Source organism: Pyxicephalus adspersus, chromosome 3 (assembly GCF_032062135.1).
Source record: "Pyxicephalus adspersus chromosome 3, UCB_Pads_2.0, whole genome shotgun sequence".
NCBI classification, from domain to species: Eukaryota; Metazoa; Chordata; class Amphibia; order Anura; family Pyxicephalidae; genus Pyxicephalus; species Pyxicephalus adspersus.
In genome coordinates, this window is record NC_092860.1 from 28,335,046 (window position 1) to 28,351,523 (window position 16,478).

At 37.8% G+C, this 16,478-nt stretch overlaps 1 protein-coding gene across 1 annotated transcript; it reads left to right on the top strand.

Moving 5' to 3' along the window:
• Nucleotides 1-956: 956 nt before the first annotated feature.
• ISCA1 (iron-sulfur cluster assembly 1) lies at nucleotides 957-16,224 on the top strand. The gene is made up of 4 exons (XM_072404075.1): nucleotides 957-1,171; nucleotides 8,377-8,430; nucleotides 10,235-10,340; nucleotides 13,604-16,224. Exons 1-4 carry the CDS (start codon nucleotides 1,091-1,093, stop codon nucleotides 13,750-13,752), a joined length of 390 nt encoding a protein of 129 aa, XP_072260176.1. The 5' UTR covers nucleotides 957-1,090; the 3' UTR covers nucleotides 13,753-16,224.
• The last annotated feature ends 254 nt before the right edge of the window (nucleotides 16,225-16,478 follow it).

The window sequence follows — 16,478 nt, forward strand, 5'->3', positions numbered from 1 at the left end:
TTCTGAAAAGGCACAGAAGGAGCACCCAAGAGCCTCCTGGGATGTGTGAAATAGGTATCCCGGGAGCCTTTGCGCTCCCATTCATTCTCGATTGCATAGGCGCCATATGCACCCTTTTTTTATTAAAAAAAAAAACAGAATTTTTACTTAACTTAAAAGAGTTGTCTACCCTTTTATGTAAAGTTCAATTTCTGAGTTTAGGTACACTTTAACATTCTCTGACTTCTATGATACATCCTTCCATACTCCTATAAGAAAACCTTGCATTGTCACCTATAAAATAAAAGGTCCCTATAAGATTTATGGATTTTGCTGCTTAGTTCTGGTCTTGCACTCTATGAATCTTCACATAGGGACCGACCTATGACAAATGCTTAAGGAATGTATTTGTATTGTATACATTAATTTTTGAGTATATATTAATTTTGGGTTCCTTATTTCAATACAAATTTGTTTGCCAACTAAAACTCCAACTTTTCCCTGTCTTTAGTGCCTACACATACACTTTAAACCCAAGTACCTATATTGTCCGGGGTGAGAGTCTAGCGTTAGTGCAGAGGTTTTGGGTCACCCTTTGTGTCAGATTAATGAACAGCCCAGCGATCACTTTTGTTGTCTACAATGGGGAGAACGCTGTGGGACGCCACCTGTTCGTCCTCCCCTGCGCTTAGTAGAACAATCCCTGTACAGCACTCAGTATAAGCATTTCCAGCAGCAATTATTGCCCCTGTGTAAATAGCTTTACACTGAGGTCTGACAAAGACTGCTGCTTGCTCCCCTGTACACAATATTCCTCATCCCACCTGTTACTTCTAGGCTCTTCTGGTCTGCACAAGTTCTATCACGTGACTCTACTACAAGGGACAGAGCGTCCTCAGAGTCCTTTCTACGCATGTGCCAACACCATGCCTTATGTCAAAGACTGATAACCGGCGCAACCAATCAGCGGGCCCGCCGGGGGAGGAGTGTCATTATTGTTGCTTAGTCTTGAAGCCGCGGCCGTCATTAGTGTGCAACTTTCCCCCTCTCCGTTTCCAGTGGGCTTTACTTATAGTTCCATGGGCGATAGGGCGAAGACAACAACAACAACATGTCCGCCTCGTTGGTGAGGGCAACTATTCGGGCAGTCAGCAAAAGGAAGCTGCAGCCGACCCGGGCGGCGCTCACTCTGGTAAGTGCGACCTAGCCTGACGAGGCCTGAGAGGAGAGGCCTGCCTATCGGTGACCTTATCAGTCCGGTGTACATGTTGCCTGTCAGCAGTGTTACTATCAGGAATGATAAGATTATAGAATGCGAGTAAATAGAAGTGAACTACATCTCCCAGCATTCATTGCGTGGCCTGGTCACGTGCTAATAGACCCCCCCCCCCGGCTGAGGCTGAGGGTCATTGGTGGGTTCCCTATGGAAGGGGAGTGTAGGATATTTCCAATAGATATTGGCCATTTAATATAGATTATTATTATTACTACTGTCCTGGCCTAAAGTTTATGTCTGGATGAAAGTCATGTTTACAGGAAAGCTGTTTTCTATAGTCAGACTTTATTTTCTTCTTTTATATACCTGTGCTAAAGCTGATTGGTTGCTGTGGGCAAACAAAATCTTTTTACACACCAACCCGAATATCTGACCCCCATCAAAGTCATCCTATAAAACAGAGGTCACCAACCAGGGGTCCGTGAGAAAATGTTTGTGGTCCACAGAAAAATTGGGACGTTTGCAATTTTTATATTTTATTAATACTAAAACAAACATAATATTCTAATAAGTTCCTATATTCTCAATGACAATTTTCACCTTTATATTGCACTAAATTCACGCACTGTACTAGAGGCAGAGAAACACGGGGGACGCAGTGTGACGTCAGTGTAGTATTAGTTGTATGAGGCAACCGCTGCCGAGCCGTACACATCAGTATTGTTTCCATTATTACATCAGTCACCCCGCTCCGCTAATAACGATTCTCATCCAATTGTTTTATCATTAATTCTCTGTTAGGTATGTATGACCTTATCTGTGTATTTTCTTTACCTGGTATGTTTAATAGCATCAAACAGTTTGACTTTAATACCTGTCATTTCTTGTTTGGTCTAAAGCTAGGTACACACCTACAAAAATTATCATTAGAAAACAAATGACGAATGATTATTTTGAACGATCGTATTGTGCACAATTCTGTACATGCTGTAACAATATGATTGTTCAAATATAATTCACCAATAATGTACACACGCAAGATACGATCATTTGAATGATGCAGGAAGTGACATGTAAAGGAGAAAACGTACTGCAGAACAATCCACCATCACTGAACGACCGTACACACAATAGATAGTGAACGATCGTCGCCCAATCAGATCCGCCGGGATGGTCGTTCGTTTTCAGCGACAATCCTCGTTCATCAGAGTCATTGGTCAGTTGTTGTGCACATTTTTTAACGATTATCAGACAATTAGTCGTTCGTTTACAACAATAATTATCGCAAGTGTGTACGCAGCTTTAGAATGCAATAAACCATAATGAGTGAGACAAAACAAATATTTTGCATTTCTTTAGTAATACCAAAGATAATGTGACTAATGGTAACAATAGTAATACTTCATTTACCTGTAGGCTGATTAATGAATCAGAGCCTCCACAGTCCTTGTCAGGCACCATTAGGAAGATCATTATTTTACAAACAGATTTATCTTTTTTTAAAAATTCATATTAATCCGAGTGATTTAAAAAGATGAGATTAGTGGTCCGTGAGGTTCGAAAAGTGGCTGACCATTGCTATAAAATGTTCCATGAACGTTTTGACCTAACTGCATGTTTTTGGAATGTGGGAGGAAACCCAAACAGGGAGAACCTGCAAACTCCATGCAGATAGTGTCCTGCCTGAGAGTTAAACCTGGGACCTAGTGCCAACCTAATACCCCCGTCCCTTGTCCTTCATCAGCCTGTCATTGCAAAAAAGCTGCTGTTCACTTGAAAGAAGTACTGGCTCACACCCCCCCCTTTCTGTGGAACAGGACATTTTGAGTGCTCATTTATTCACCTGGCACTGGTAACAATCACAAAGATCCAGTGGCAATCACCAGGCTTCCATCAGATGTCTGTGCGATGCTTAGGTCATTTGATAGGAAGATGCTGTTATACATTAAAAACGCCCACCCTAGACATTTACTCCACAACTTAACCATCTTACCGGTGCTAAGTATTTGCTTTAACTGCCATGCTGCTTGGCAATTGAATGAATGCAGTAAAAAACAAAAGATGTGAAGAATCCTTTTTGTACAAGGATATAACACAGGTTCCAGAGAGAAACACAATCTGAATATTCTGCTAGCAGGTAGGACACCCACAAGGGTCACTAATACACAACTGTGGGCTTACAGTAAGTATGCTGCTGGACATTTTGTCTCTATGGATTCCGGATCCAAATCTAAAAATACAAAATATCACAGCAAATGGATCATCATAAATGCCACAATTGCAGTGTGCGATGTGTTGATTTGCAGTGACGTGTTTGGTTAATCACATAATGGCACCAAGTTCATTAATAATTTTTTGGTTTGCAGTACTGACCTCTGTGCAGATATTCTGAAGAACCCCTGTGCCTTGGTGTATGTTGGCACAACAAATGGACCATTTTAAGGGACGTCTCCATAAACCTCTGGGCTGAATGAAGTTAGCAATAGTGAAATTAGAAATTAACAAACATAAAAACCCTGTGCTGGTACATCTGAAAAGGCAATATCAGCGGCAATGTTATTAAACACGTATATGTGTCCCCTAGGGATTGGATTTACGTCTCTAAATCTTATATGCCCTTATTGTGGCAGTTGATGTGTTTGTTGCTTTTCCCAGGCTTGGGGGTCCTGCATGTAGTTTTGCTCATTCATTTGTACTCTCTGAAACCTTTTGCGTTATATACTTAAATACCATGCACATTGTTCACCTTATTAACCATCATTTAGAATCCTAACTAGGCAATTGCTGGAATATGGTTCTCCCTCCCCCTGATCAGGTACAATGCAACACACAACACCCCTTTTCTATGAGCTGTGTTTTTGCCATGATAACACAAGCATGGGAGTTTTTGGAATAGGGGGATTGTCTCTGTGCACACCTCTATGTCCCCTTGCCTGGAGAATAGGACATTTAGTAGTTACTGAAATGTTGTTGCACTTCTGTTTGTCATGCAAATCTCAATAAAAGATGTGACAGATGTCAATAAAAGAACTGTGTGCCAGCAATATATTTCATTCCGTTTGATGGAGTGCCAACTCTCAGTTGGCACTCAAGGTTTTTTCACTGGTTTGGTTTGTGAAAGGTACATAAAAATAATGCACAGGCATGAAGGGTCCCTAAAGCTGAACTAAACCCAAAACACATTTGCTTTAATCCCGCAGATCTATTGGGAGGTTTCTTCATTTGGGTCCCTCGTCATCCTGGTATTCTTCGCTGCCATCTTCTTCATTCTTCTTCTGGGTTCTTCTTCCTGCATCGCCCAATCTCTCAATGAGTAGACGTGAGATGGGGGGGGGGGGGGGGGGGGGGCGGGGGGGGGGGGGGGGAGATTGCTAATCTCACTGCCCATGTCTGAGATCGGGGCAGCCAAGAACCTCCCGGGATGCGTTACTTAGGTATCCCGGCACGCTCTGCGCTCCTATTATGTGGCGATCAAGACAGAAAGGGGAGATGCTTTACAAAATAAAAAAATGTGTGGCACTAAAAATAATAAATACAATTTTTATTTTATGTAAACGGTTGTTTACCCTTTTATGTAAAGTAAAAATTTTGAGTTTAGGTCTTCACTTCCAATGCTAGTAGCCAATTACAATAGATCATTTTTATGTTAGTTGTTCCTATGAATATATATGGTAATAAATGCACCATTTTTAGCAGTTTAGGTAAAATGACAAGATTCCCATATGGATAAATGTACACCCTTAGTCTGCTGTTTTCTCCTTATTAAGACAACTCCTTCTTGTAGACAACCCTAAAGTCTGAAAGATCTTGGATTTAAAAAAATTACTGGGTTTAAACACTCTTAACGAGGTTATACACTAGTTAATCCCTTCATGAACATATCTTCTAACCATTTTATAATTCTATTCTGTTAACATAAATCCTAAAGCCTCTATAGTAAGCCTTCTTCATCCTGAAAGTCTCCAACACCCTGGTCTTTACCTTGTAATATTTTAATGGCTTTATATACAGACTGTGTATGTGTATGTGTTTTGCCACCATGCTGGATGTCCTATAAGTGTAGTTTGTATTTGGGTTCGGAGGTAATGTTATGAAGTATAGAGGTTAAAGCGTACCTAAACCCATGTGGACCATCTTACTAAACTCAACATTTTGACTTTTTTTAGTCTGGAGGGCATGTGAAGAATTTTTGAGTTCTTGACCTAGAATAATTTCTTTTTGTGTCCCCCATCTATTCTTTTTTCTATATACTTGTATTAGTAAGTATTACAGACTGGCAATCAAAGATTGTTGCTTCTGTTAAAGCAGCAAGTCATTTTTATGGCATAGACCTTAGTATAGCTTAAAAATGCGCTAAACTAAGGTTGAATCATTTATTGGGTTATGGTTTTCTTTAGCAGAGTTGTGTTCCCCCTCATTATACAATGGTTAGGATGCAATATCTGGCAAACTGAAACTTTGCTTACACTCAACGCTGTGTTCTCCATACATTCCTATAGAGAAATCGGTCGGACTGATGACATTATTCTGTATTCAGCAGTTACCAGGAGCACCGATATAATGCTGTAAAGCAGATTTCAGCCTTCCAGTCGGTATATAAATCCTTCAACACTGACTCATGTGAATATGTTACCTCCAACTCCTTTTATTTTTTTTTTTAATTTCTTATGAATTTTTAATATTGATGCAGCATGTGGCCTGACCCAGAAACTTTATAGCTATATGAATATGTCTGCCCTTTGCTGGACAAATTACCAATTCATTTTGATCTGGTGCTTTTCAAGGCAGCTTGCAGTATATCCTAGGGCAATTTGCAGTTAATCTTACGCTAACTCCACTATCTGATTTGCAAATGTCACAACATTCTTGTAGGATTCACAGCAGTTCTTCAAGGAATCTATTTGTAGAATTTTATATGCTAGTACTAATAATCTGGGTTAAAAAAAAAAAATCAGATTAATTTCTCAGTCATGAGCCAAGTAAGTTTCTAAATTCATGGAGTTGCCCTTGGAGCTGACTAATAATATTTACTTATGTTTACATTCAAAAGCACTTTTTTTAACGTTGTTACAGTTTAAATGAGAAAGTAGAATAGCTGATTTGTTTGTACTTCACTCAAACTACTTCAATCCTGTAGCAAAAGGCTACTTTACTATGGCTCTTATCCATGAAACTGGACATTTTACCATGTTTTATTAATAATTTATTATTCATTTATTAGAGGTTTGAATATTTTTCTGACTCCAACTCCCAACACCCATTGGGGTATTGAAGTTCTTTTTAAACAGTCCTGTTTAAAGAGTCCTGTTCCTAGAAGCAATAGTGGTGGGCAAATCTACAGTAGCAAAGAAATGTTGACCTAATTCTGCTCATGTTTTTTATGTCTGTAGGAAAACTGGGGGCTTCCTGTAATAAGCCAGAAAGACAGTGCTGATGGTTTATCAAAGCAGATTTATTTAATAAATAAAATGCTTCACATTGAACGCGTTCTGGTGACAAGTATATGTGATAGGGTGAATCCCAGCGGGTTCTTTTACCCATGTAGGAAGCAGATGTATTCATCAGACAATGGAAAAACACATATTCCATTTTCAGGCCATTTTTTTTCATTACTTTTTTATTTAGTTTTCATAGAAAACAAGAAACATAAAACTTAGAAATCAGTTTTCACATTGTACATCAATGAAAGCATCAACAATAAAATATCAAATGAAACAGAAAGGGGACCTAAGGACACAGGACAAGAGGGGAGGGGGAATAGAGTTGCACAAATCCACTATCAGCATAATTCAACCGTGTTGAGGGTGGGACTTTTGTAAAGTATTACATTAGATGGTCATCAGTTTGCGATCAAAAGAAGGTGAAAAACAACTGTTCTACCCATGGGTACCAGACTTGGTCAAATTTGGACATGGTGTCAAACCACATTGCATTGTAGTTTTTTCTTGCATAAAAACCATGACATTTTTTGCTTGACTTGAGAAAGCGTAGGGGTTGCTGACCACCAGGCTTTCCCCAACACCATTTTGTCTGCTGTGAAAAGAAATGTTAGCAATTTGAATTGCGGGGTGGTACATTAGGTAGAGGGAAGAGTAAAGCGGACCTAAACTCAACATTTTTACTTTACATAAAAGGGTAGACAACTCTTAAAAGTAAAAATGTGTTATGTTTTTTGTTCCCCTTTCCCAGGAGGGCTGCTCCTCCTGCACATGCCTGATATCTGGTATGCAAAGGAGGGGATTTTTTTCCACTAAGGGGAAAGGGATGCTGATTTCACGCATGCAGTGAGAGATTGGGTGATGTAGGGCCGGAAGAGAAGATAGAAGCTGGTGGCGGCTGGAGCTTCCTCTTTACTGGGACGAAGAGGGATTCTAGGATGACGCGGGACCGGATTGAGGAAAGGTCCCGTACCATCAAGGAATCTGCGTGATTAAATAATTTTTTTTTTATTTTTTTTTTATTTTCAGTTTAGTTCTGCTTTAAATAATGCACCTGCTCGTTTTTTTTTTTGTTTTTTTTTGACCGACCAAACACTATGTAGTCAATTGATATACCCCTATCCAGTATCTCCTAATCTTCGGTCACTCCCGTCATATGTGCAGTAAATTTCCACTCACGGAACACCCTTTGGAAGCACTTGCCCGGTAGATGGAGACATTTCAGGCCATTATTTCTGGTTAATTCTAATTTGAACTGTTATGTTCAGTTGTTGTATAAAAAAAACATGTAATGCACACAACAGAATAAGTCAGTACTGTAACACTGCATGGTGTACACAGAATGTTACTCTATAGGGATAGAGGGTTCTCTGGAACACTAACCCCATCAATAAATCCCTGAAACTAATGTAGTCTGTATTATGAGTTTGTGTCTTTATTAATCAAAAAAGTATTGTTGTACATAATAATAATCAAAGGCAACTCCAGTCCTTAAAGACCACATACGGGCTGGATTTTGGTATAAATTAAGCCTTTTCATTATCTCTTTGTAAACCATTCCTTATTAGTTTGATAATGAAATGCTTAAAAAAATTGTGTATGGATTCTCGCCCTTAAGGACTGGAGATGAGGGTAACATTATCTACAAAAAGTCTAGTTTGCGGAGATATTATTCATACTAGTAAAAGGGAAAATGCAGGATAACAGATAACATAATTTTTCTTTCTTTTTTTTTTTTTTTAGACCCCATCTGCTGTAAATAAAGTCAAACAACTTCTAGCAGACAAACCAGAGCATGTGAGTAAAAACAAGAATCATAATTTATTATATGGATGCTTTACAAGAAATTGGGTTCATTTACATATGTTGTATTTGGTCAGTTTTTTTTCAGGCTCAACGGTGCACTTTAAGAAACCTTCTGTTCTGTAACCCTTGTATGTCTTTACTTCCGAATTTTCACGATCATATCCGAACAATAAACGTTAATGTCAAGATGTGTTAGTTAATACCTGTTCATCGTTACTTAAATATGGGTGGAACTGTAATAGGGCAATGGGACAAAATGTTTATTTATTATCTTTCTATTACAGTAAGCTGGGATGTGTGTCTTAATAGGCTGATCATTTTACACAGTTTGGTAGTAATAACTTCTTAAGCTGGCTAGATAGAATCTGTAGGTGGGTGGTGATCCCTGTATTGTGATCTTTTCAATAACCACCCAAAATAAGCCGGGAGGTTACTGAAAGGTGTCGTGTGGTGCGCCTGGCTAAAAGGGGCTGGGGAGAACACTGACATATGCAAATTTATCCTAGGAGAATCATGCATGATCAAATCATTTTATTGCTAAGATTTTACTGGTTGATGATCATCTTGTTGGGAATCAAGGTGAAAATATTTAGTTTCTACTCTTCTATAGCCTTATTCTCTTTACAGTACATATTTCAGTGTTCTCCCCAACCCCTTTTACCTGGGCGAACCACTTGACATTTTTGGTGGTCACTGAAAAGTGGGGCCATAATACAGGTACCGCCACCTGCCTACAGCTTCTTTTTCACCCAGTGTGTGTGCGTATGTATGTATGTGTATATATAATTTTTTTGTATATTTCAAATAAAAAGGCGGCAATTCCACTAGTTCTGACCATAAAATAAAAACTTTTCTGATTGTTAAATTTTTTTTTACACGCTTTTGATTGTATTCTGGGATTGGTCTATATGCAAACATTGTGATAAACATTTACCATTTCTAGGTGAACAGGATCAGAGTTGGAAACCATGGCAGATACATCTTTCTGTCATTTTGTATATCCAAGACATGTAGGAAACCCAAAGGCCGCAAGCTCCATTTATAACTGTGTGGACAGACCCTTTCCGTAGTGCGTCCTTTCCTTCTGTCAATGTCTAGGTACTCTGCACTGACCAAACATCCCCTCCACCCGCCCCAGTACTCAACCCAGAATTTTTTTTAAGCTGGGTGGGAAGAACTTGTAGGCGGGTTGTGGTCCCTAGGTGGTTACTGAAAAGTGCCAGGTGGAGCACCCAGCTTAAAGGGGCTGGGGGAACACTGCACTCTACTACATAACAAAGTAGCTGCTGAAAGGAGTATTACTTGCCAATGCTTAATGTCTGCCGGGGCTTCTGACATGGCATCCAGATGATGGCGCCTTGCATGATGCTATGAGCAGATAGGGAGTTATTCTAAATTCCACTTTGAAATGACCAGCACACCCTCCTGCTTTGTCGCTCTGTGTGGTTCCAATCCATGTGATCGCCATATCGGCTTTGGTTTCCATGGTATGTTTACAAACGGCTGTTATTTCTTTTCCCATACAACTACTCATACCCTACTACTCATACCCTTTAAAATACATTACACTGTTACAATATTATACACTTTATCAGCCTTTAATAAAAAAAAAAAAAAAAACAATTTTTAAGTTACCTATCCCATACTAATGCTTCTATAATTGATCTGGACATCTAGGTTTTCCATGACGTCATAAATAATGGTTATAAAGGGTTACGTCATAAATAAAAAAACATTTTTGCCTGTAGTCAGTAAAGCTGGTTTGTAACTCGTGTTCTCTTCTTTATTCTACCAGGTTGGCTTAAAAGTGGGAGTTCGTACAAGGGGCTGCAATGGTTTATCCTATTTCTTAGATTATGCAAAATCCAAGGGTGAATCAGATGAAGAAGTAGTGCAAGATGGTAAGTTACCTCATTTTGGAAGTTGGAAAACTGAAAAGAAGGGGAAGGGGGGAGAGTTCTATACTATGTTATTTTTTACAGGTGCCAAGCCAAATTTCAGTATAAAGAAAAAAGAATGGCTTTTAATAGCAGATCAACAAAAAAAGTTTACTCATCATGTTACATAGTCACATATTTTCAACTATACATATTATTGCTATAAGAAAGAATATAGGGTTGACCAACGACGTGTACCGTATGTTTGTACATATAGTGTTTTCAAAGAAGATGTCCCATTTTCCGACACGTTTCGCCTAGTTTGGCCTCTTCCGGGGACATAGAGACTTGAACAGTAATAAGTTACGCATATGGTGCTCCAATATGACAAAAGTAATTAAAAAGGGGTCTGGAAAAACCAGTGTAGTTTCGTGTGTGTTGCCTCGATCGTAGGGTATTATAGTTTCTCTGAGAAACTAGAAAGTTGATCAAACCCTTTCTTATGGAGTGATTGCAAAAAGAGTATTGATATGCAGCAACAAAATATATATTGATGTGAGTCAGATTGTTGTCGTTGTGCAGACAGGCTGCTCTTCTTGCTTACCACCACCAACAACATAAATCTTACTCCGCCTAGTCCTCTCTACTTATCCAAGGTATAACTTTGGAATTTACATCCCCCCTCTTCGTATTATATACTGAAGTGAATATTCAGGACTCCAAAATAACAAATGTGCTCAAATATCCAGACATAATAATGAATGTGCTCTCAGACCATTGAGAGATTTCAGCTTCACTTCAAAGGCACTATTGAACTTCACATCAGTTCATATTTTGTTGCTGCGTATCAATAATCTTATTGCAATCACTCACAAGAAAGGGTTTGATCAGTTTCTAGTTTCTCAGAGCAGTTATGTTATAATACCCTACCATCAAGTACAGCCAACACACACAACTACATTGGTTTTTCCAGACCCCTTTTTTTTACTCTTGTCATATTGGAGTACCATATGCATAACTTAATAATGTTCAAGTCTCTATATTCCCTGAAGAAGCCAAACTACGTGAAACGTGTCTGAAAATGGGACATCTTATATGATATTGCTATATGTACAAACGTACAGTACACTTTTTTTGGTCAACCCTATATTCTTTCTTATAGCAATATTTTATAAAGTTGAAAAATCTGTGACTATTTAACTTTTTTATTGATTTGCCATAAAAAGCCATTCCTTTTTTTTGTTTCTTTTTTTCGTTTTTGGAGTTTTATTAATCATTTTAAAATGGTTGTCAGTAGAAGTAAGATTTGCTGAATCTTCAAGTACAGTCCCATCCATTAAATCCAGCAGATAGTGCGGCTGTTATGTTTGTGAAAACTCTCTTCAATAAAATCCTACTTTTTTCTACTGATGCTGCCAGGATTTCTCCGTCGGTCCCTTAGGATAAATGTTTTGTACATGTGACATGAGCTGATCTCTTTATTTAAAATAATTGTATAATGTAATCTCTATTGTATGTGAATTTTTTTCATGGTTAATTCTTTTCAGTTTTAGGAATCAGTTCAGTTAGGAAAACTGTTCAGTTTTAGGAATCGGGAATCAATTAAACATATGGATGTATTTTCGATGCATTGCTAGATCATCCAAACTTAGCAATGAATATTTATTCCTCTCATGTAGGTTTCCTTCTCAACAAGACATTTAAAACTTAAAGCAGGGGACTAAACTGAGTGGAATAAATATTCAGTACATCACACCTAATTAATTTCAAAAAAGATTTTTGTACAGCAATATTCAACATTCTAGTTCAATTTAAAGCATTTTTCACCAAGTGAGGGAGGATAAACCGTTTTTGAAAGGTATATAGCTACAAAAGTCAAAATATGTAGATATTATGAAAGCTGAAACTGCCTTATTTAACCAGATTTGATTACATGAACTTCTAAACATCCCCTCCCTTGTGCTTATGGAGTTTTATTTTCTCTTGGATATATGGATTTTGGATAGCACCAGCAAAAACTTTCAGAATCATACCAGTCCTTGCCTGTATTACAAAGTAAACTTAAGAGTTGCTATGACTGTGTACTTTCTTCACCCAGAATTGTTTTGCTGCAATGGTGGATTTTTGTGTTTGATATATACAGGAGGCCAATGTGTTTGTGGAAGATGGCCAAGATCAATTGCTCCTAGATATGTTGGTAGTTGTGGAGAATATCAGATGTTTTGTTATATGGAGTCCACTAGAAGTAAGACTTGTTTTCATGGACCAGAAAGGGAACAATGCAACCATGTCTTTCTTACAAAAGTTAAGATGTTCCTATTTCACAAAACATGAACTCTTTATTTGCTAAACATAATAAAATACTGCAATGGATCGGTTGAAATCAACATTTGTCATTTTGTCATGAATAATAGGAAATATATATTGATTTATTAAAGCTGCTCCAAACTGTTGGACCCTTGAGATTTAGATATACAATGAAAATGAAGAGGCAAAATGGAGCTTTCAATGTTATCCATTTTTTAGGATGGTGCAGTTTTTTTTTCTTCTTGCACTTGAGGTGGTAATGGTCAGTATTAATATTTCCATAAGAAAAAAGATATTTCCATAAGGAAAATTAGCTCCTGTCACGTTGGGAAATTAACACAAAGTCATGTGAATGTATGTCATTATTATTATTTTTTTGTTGTAAAAATGTTTTCTCATATTTTAGTATGCAATATCTTTACAATTCTGCATGATTTCTAATAATAGCACACAGCAGTGTACCTTGTGTGCCATAACACTGAAATACATTTTACCTGGGAGCTAATTCCCCTTGGATTTTAAAACCTGTATCCATGCCAGGTATGTTCTAATTTATCATAGTAAGTTAGTATGCAAATGAATTGCATTTGTCATCTATCTGGACAAGGGCTCTTTCAGACCTGCAATTTAAAGTGCGCCCAGGAGTGTGGGCGATTGTGTGGCGATTGCAGCCTCGTACAAAAATATGGCTCCTCACCTTCTTATTCACTGAATAGGAGAAGTGTGGATTGCTGTTGAACATATGGCAGAAAACTGTGGCCCACCATGGGCCTAAAATCACCCTAACAAATGTGAAGCCTGTATCCCCAATGCATGCCCTCAGTAGCAGCTCCCATACTTCTATCCTCACCGGTTCACCTAGTTGAAGTTGGTAAAATGTATTTTTTCTTGAATGGTTAGAATCTTTTGTTACAATGCTGTTTTATTATTCAGAAGCAGTCCAGTCTTTGTAAATGCATTTTTTGTTTTGTTTTTCGCAGGAGTGAGAGTGTTTATAGAGAAGAAAGCACAGCTGACTCTTTTAGGAACAGAAATGGACTATGTAGAAGATAAACTCTCCAGCGAGTTTATTTTTAATAACCCGAACATTAAAGGAACCTGTGGTTGTGGAGAAAGCTTCAACATTTGATACAAAGGGCCATGGGTTGCTTTTAACCTACAAATAGGTTTTCCATCAAGAAATCTTGCAGTGCAAAGCACTTTTTCAGACTCTCTGGCTTTTAAAATTGCCTTTCACTTGGTTTGACTTAAAGGTTTATTTTGTTTTGTGAACAAAAATGCTTTTTGTAGCCTCCTATCCTTGTATCACTGGCATTATTATTCAGACAGAATATTTCCATCCTGACATTTCCAAAATGTTTTTCATGCCATTATTGATCCTTAAATAAAGCATATCATCTGATAGCCTGCATTCATAATTACGGGAAATGCACTGCTCTGCCTTCTATGGGCTTTTTGTGCCAGTCTAACTTATTGCTGTAGAAAACCTTTAACAAAAGGTGTGCTTGCCGTTCAGTTCCCTATCTGTTTGATTTCTCTCTATTATAAACAATCCACTAGAAAAATATGAACTCATTTGTCTTTTTAATGGCTATAGGCCTTTGTAAGAGCTGACTGTATCTTGCAACTTAAATTCTATTGGAGATTTAGCTTTCCATATGAAATCTGTAAGTTTTAATAGGACCTATGTTTAGAGTTTTCCTGCAACACACTGGTACCCCACTTTCCTAGAGTCGGATCACTGATACAGGAGTTTTTCTGCTATAAACATTTGTGGATGTCTTAATGTTATTATGGATCCTAATTATTAACACTGCAGAAGTTAATGCTTTCTATACAGTTGTGCATTTCTGCCATTAATATTGTTCTTCCTTGAAGAAGCTCAGTTAGATTGTACTAGGAAATCTTTAAAGTCCTCTAGATAATATTACTGAGCTATTATTGGTTGAGTCTAATAGTGTTTGTGTCTAAAAAAGACCATGTGAAAATCATACAGTTTATATTTGGTCAAAATAACTGACCTGGAACTTTTTTTTTCTATCCAATAATTGCACAGATATTTATAGCTACCAGTGCTGTGAATAGATTAGAAAATCTGCAATCTGTGCAGGAACAATACTGCTATATTGATGGGGCAATTTTGTCACTGGCAGTGTATAAGCAAATCATACAACTACTTTATATACATATAATGGCTGGCAACGTTGGCATCCCTGTTCATCTGTTCGATATAACAGTTGCAATTTGCAGCTTTGGGAGGGATGAGCACATATGGCCCCTAAAAATTGGACAGGTTTGTCACTAATAGGTTTAAGCATGTTTGTCAACAAAGCCCATGTTTTCTTCTTTACATCTGCTATAACAGTTCAACAGGTCAAGTGAAGCTCCAATGTGTGGAACCAGTAAACTCTCTTTAGTGGTAAGACATGCCACCATGATTGTTCAGACCTAAAACTCTCCGGTTAGTGGGAATCTTGAGCTTGTTCATTGCAGAGCTTTAGCCTTGAGTAGGCATTGGACAGCTGTGGAGCATTTGCTGCTTCGGCACAGAACGCCAGGGTCCTCCCTTGGAGCCTACAGAGAAAATATTTTACTGTAGTGGGATCACAACAGAAGGCAAAGTCATTTTATTATTACCTCTTCTCTGCACACCTAATATTTCTGGATAACAAGGAATAATTGTTAATCTATCAGTACAGTGGCTTTTAGTAAATGACTTCAGCTACCATCATGTAACTGCCTGCCTGCTAAAAACGTAAAAACAAAATGACCGATATTTATTTCAGGTCAGGATAACCTTATCTTGGCCTAATGGGATTTATTAAGACTAATGTTTAGTTTCACACTCTGCATTGTGTTCTTTTTACAATTTGAAGAATTCACCCTTGTGGATGTAAAACCACTCCATTCTATAATGCTGACAGAGCTGCCTTTGACTCAAGCTTTTCTAATTCTGTTCAATTAATATGCTGCCACTGAAGGCTGTAGTATGTGTTTTTAGAATCCTAAAGGTCATCTGCTTCCAAAATTGATATTGTAGTTCTGTGCAGTTGCTGACAAACTAAGTGACATGCTGGCTTTTTTTTGCTGAGAGTCCCTAATGGAGAGATCACTCCCCTTCCACCCGCTAAAGACAAATTATAGTGCATGGTTCAAATGATTCAATCAAAAATATACATTAAAGAACCGTAAAGGCTACTTCTGAAGGTCACACTGCACAAGTAGGAGATGGGTTGTCCCAAAGGTAACTAAAAAATCAAATTTGGTTACACCTGGTATTTTAATATCCTGAGACGTTGGGTCTTCTTTCATTGATTCTTCAAGGGGGATCCTTAAAATCGCAAGCTACCTGGTATTTTTTTTTTTCTGGTATTTGTCCCGCTATTTATTATGGGATATGTTTTAGTTTGAGTGTTTGTATACTATATAATAAATTATAAAGTTGTTTGCTTTTTTGTTTTTGTTTTGATTCGTAGAATCCTGAAACGCACAAGAAATTTCTATGCTTTAAACACACCATGTGCAACTTGTAAATGTCAGTGTTTGAGCGTTGTAAATTTTTTTCTTTTATTTGAGAAATAAACATTAAGGTTGTACAGATTTTGGAGTTATGGTTTTATTTATTCACACCATTATCCAAAAATGCCATTCACTTCTGTATTTATCCTATGTTATGGCTAAAAAACACAAATGCAACTTTGCATGCTGAAATAAATACATCTGTAAATGTAATTTTGTTTTTTATATTTTCTAAATGAGGAAAGAGAAAAGACTCCAACCTTGCCTGTCAAACAAGCTGCGTGTCTGTCTGCCAATACTCTGCAGATTTCAGTTACCCTGCCAAAAGTGGCTCTT

Coding starts and splice junctions, on each gene's coding strand:
- ISCA1 (XM_072404075.1), top strand. CDS start 1,091: ATGTCCGCCTCGTTGGTGAGGGCAACTATTCGGGCAGTCAGCAAAAGG. Junction 1,172..8,376: donor CCCGGGCGGCGCTCACTCTG/GTAAGTGCGACC, acceptor TTTTTTTTTTAG/ACCCCATCTGCTGTAAATAA. Junction 10,341..13,603: donor TGAAGAAGTAGTGCAAGATG/GTAAGTTACCTC, acceptor TGTTTTTCGCAG/GAGTGAGAGTGTTTATAGAG.